This window comes from Atta cephalotes, assembly GCF_000143395.1.
Source record: "Atta cephalotes unplaced genomic scaffold scaffold00039, whole genome shotgun sequence".
Classification (NCBI taxonomy): Eukaryota; Metazoa; Arthropoda; class Insecta; order Hymenoptera; family Formicidae; genus Atta; species Atta cephalotes.
The window spans coordinates 511,565-514,313 of record NW_012130103.1 but is presented as its reverse complement, the minus strand read 5'-3'; the positions used below and the strand labels follow the sequence as shown (position 1 = coordinate 514,313).

The window sequence follows — 2,749 nt, the reverse complement described above, 5'->3', positions numbered from 1 at the left end:
GTGTTAAAAACTTAGTATTGACTTTTCAATACTAAATTTAGCTAACTCAATTTCGCTACATTATTTATTCATCATATCCTGAATAAATACTCTTCTATATATATATATATATATATCCAATATATATATATCCAATATATATATATATCCAATATATATACATGTATAGATATATATATATATCACATGAAGATATGATTGTAAAATCATTTTGGCTGTGAAATATTTCCCCTTAATTTCATCGAGAAATTTACTTGATAATTATCACATTTCAATTTTATAATATCGTAATATTATTGTTTATGTAATTTTATACATGTTTATACATTATAAATAATAATAAAATCTTCCCCGATTTATATGATCTCTAAAGTTAATATGATATCGTGTTTATTTTAACAAGATAATATTTGCTTTGTAAGTATGATTACTTAATACGAATTATATAATAAAAGATAAGAATGGAATTTCTGTAAATCGAAGACTGAATATTAAATTAAATTTATGAAATTCTGAATATAATTACTATCGACTTCTGCATTTACATGTATCTTAACAAAAAACCTCGTTTTTGGCAATAATGCCTGGTATATTGTAAATAATTCATTTAAGTTTTTAGAATTAATGTAGTTCGTATTAAGTGCGTTAAAACAGCTTGAGAAATTTTATTTACCACATTCTATTGTCTCATTATTATTTTTATCTTTATATTGATTTATTCGAAAAATATATATTTCAATGTATGTATGATTGTACACAAGATCGGTTACTAATTAATACATGTATATTGTACAAAATTGTGTCCATTTTTATTTACACATAGTTCGATAATACTTGGCATCAAAGATCAAAATCTTTCCATCTCCTATTAAACACATGATCAACAAAGTAAGTTTTTATACATCTATAAAAATTAATTCTCAAAATATTAATCTATATTTTTTTATCATTTTAGATCCCATATACTAAGATTATATTATAATTATATTATCTTTACATAATTTTTTTAATCGCGTAAAAGTCACTTCGAGAAATTAAAACTTATACTTGCACATTGTCCGAATTTGCTTTGTCCAACCAATCTCTCGGATTTTTCAGTACTTCCAAAAGTTGCGACTCTCTCGAACCGGTTTTAGGTTCATGCATGTATTCCCATTTGGCGTTCAGTGGCAGAGACATGAGTATACTCTCATATCGTGCACCAGGTGTATATAGGCCAAACTTGGTGCCGCGATCGTAGATCAAATTAAATTCGACGTACCTACCCCGTCGCAATAGTTGCCATTGCCTCTCGTGATATCCGTAACCATCATTCTTGTGTTTCTTTACTAAAGGAATGTATGACGGAATGACTGCCTCAGCACAAGAAGTGACGAACTGAAATGCCTCGTTCTGATTTGGAGTATCAAGGTCGTCGAAAAATATCCCACCCACGCCGCGCCGTTCCCCTCGGTGCACAATATTGAAGTAATTGTCGCACCATTCCTTGAACTTCGGGTAGTAGGAAGGATCGTGCTTATCGCAGGCGGTTTTTAACGCTTTATGAAAGTGTTTGGCATCTTCCTCATCCAAGTAATACGGGGTGAGATCTGTACCGCCTCCGAACCACCATTGAGTTGTACCATCTGGATTCTCCACTTCAAAATAACGATAGTTGAAATGAATTGTGGGGATCATGGGATTGCGAGGATGAATCACAGCGCTGACACCAGCTGCGAAAAACGGCACCGAGTCTTCGATCTTCTTACCGCGTGCCTTCATCTGTTGGATAGCATTCGGTGGTAGCATGCCGGTTACGACGGAAACGTTAACACCAGCTTTCTCGAATACTTGTCCATCTTGCAGGACGCAAGTAATACCGCCACCACCTTCTTTTCTGGTCCAGCGATCCACTTTGAAGGAATTGCCATTCTCCAATTTTTCGAGAACTCTGCAGAAGTCTGCCTGAGTCTTCATCACCAGCAGTTCCATTTTTGTTCTCATATCGTTCGGATTTTTCTGTAATTGTTCGACGGCTGTGATAGGCTCTGCCATAAAAGTTTTTTTATAAATTTGCAGGTCATTATGCGCTGCCTGAACTACATCACTGTATATGCTGTACGTCGCCAGTCCCGTAAGGATTCCTGTTCCAAAATTCTGTAGATTTTTCGAGTTTATCGAAAATTTGCTCCATGTAAACCATACAGTGTAATGGTAAGCGTTAATAGAACGTAGGACTCTTCGTACCATATAACGTGTGGCCATGATTTCTTTGAAATTATTCTTTCTAGAACAAAATTTAAAGTCTTATTTTCTAGTCAGTGTCACAAAGTAATCTTGCGGTGTTAGAATTGGTAAAGGTTTCCTGATTAGATATCAAATCCATTAGATTAGATTAATAAGTGTTTTATATTTTTATAACTAATAAAATGTAAAGAATAATTTCTTTTTGTGTATTTTATACGATTACTATAATATTATTATCGTCCGTATCCAGCACCTATTTTTAGATTATAAATGCGTTTTCGCTGCAAAATTATAAATACAAAAATAAACAGCAGTATAAAATAAGAACACTAAACTTCACTTATAAAGAGAAAATAATATATATATCTTGAAAAGTTTATTGCATCGTTCAAGATGTTTATTGAAATCTTGTAAAAAAATTCTCTGAAAATTCTCAGATTTTCCAGATACTTTTGCTCAAAATTTCAGGTAAGAGATTAGAGAATTTTTAAATGCAATTTTGTGAAATAAATTGAAGTGCAAA

The 2,749-nt window shown here is 32.2% G+C and overlaps 1 protein-coding gene across 1 annotated transcript; it reads right to left on the bottom strand.

Moving 5' to 3' along the window:
* Window positions 1-1,041: 1,041 nt before the first annotated feature.
* Window positions 1,042-2,244, bottom strand: LOC105621991 (oxygen-dependent coproporphyrinogen-III oxidase). Its single transcript, XM_012203422.1, has one exon. It carries the CDS (start codon window positions 2,242-2,244, stop codon window positions 1,042-1,044), a length of 1,203 nt encoding a protein of 400 aa, XP_012058812.1.
* Window positions 2,245-2,749: the final 505 nt, after the last annotated feature.

Excerpts from the sequence above, each read along its gene's own strand:
- LOC105621991 (XM_012203422.1), bottom strand. The coding sequence starts at position 2,244 with ATGGCCACACGTTATATGGTACGAAGAGTCCTACGTTCTATTAACGCT.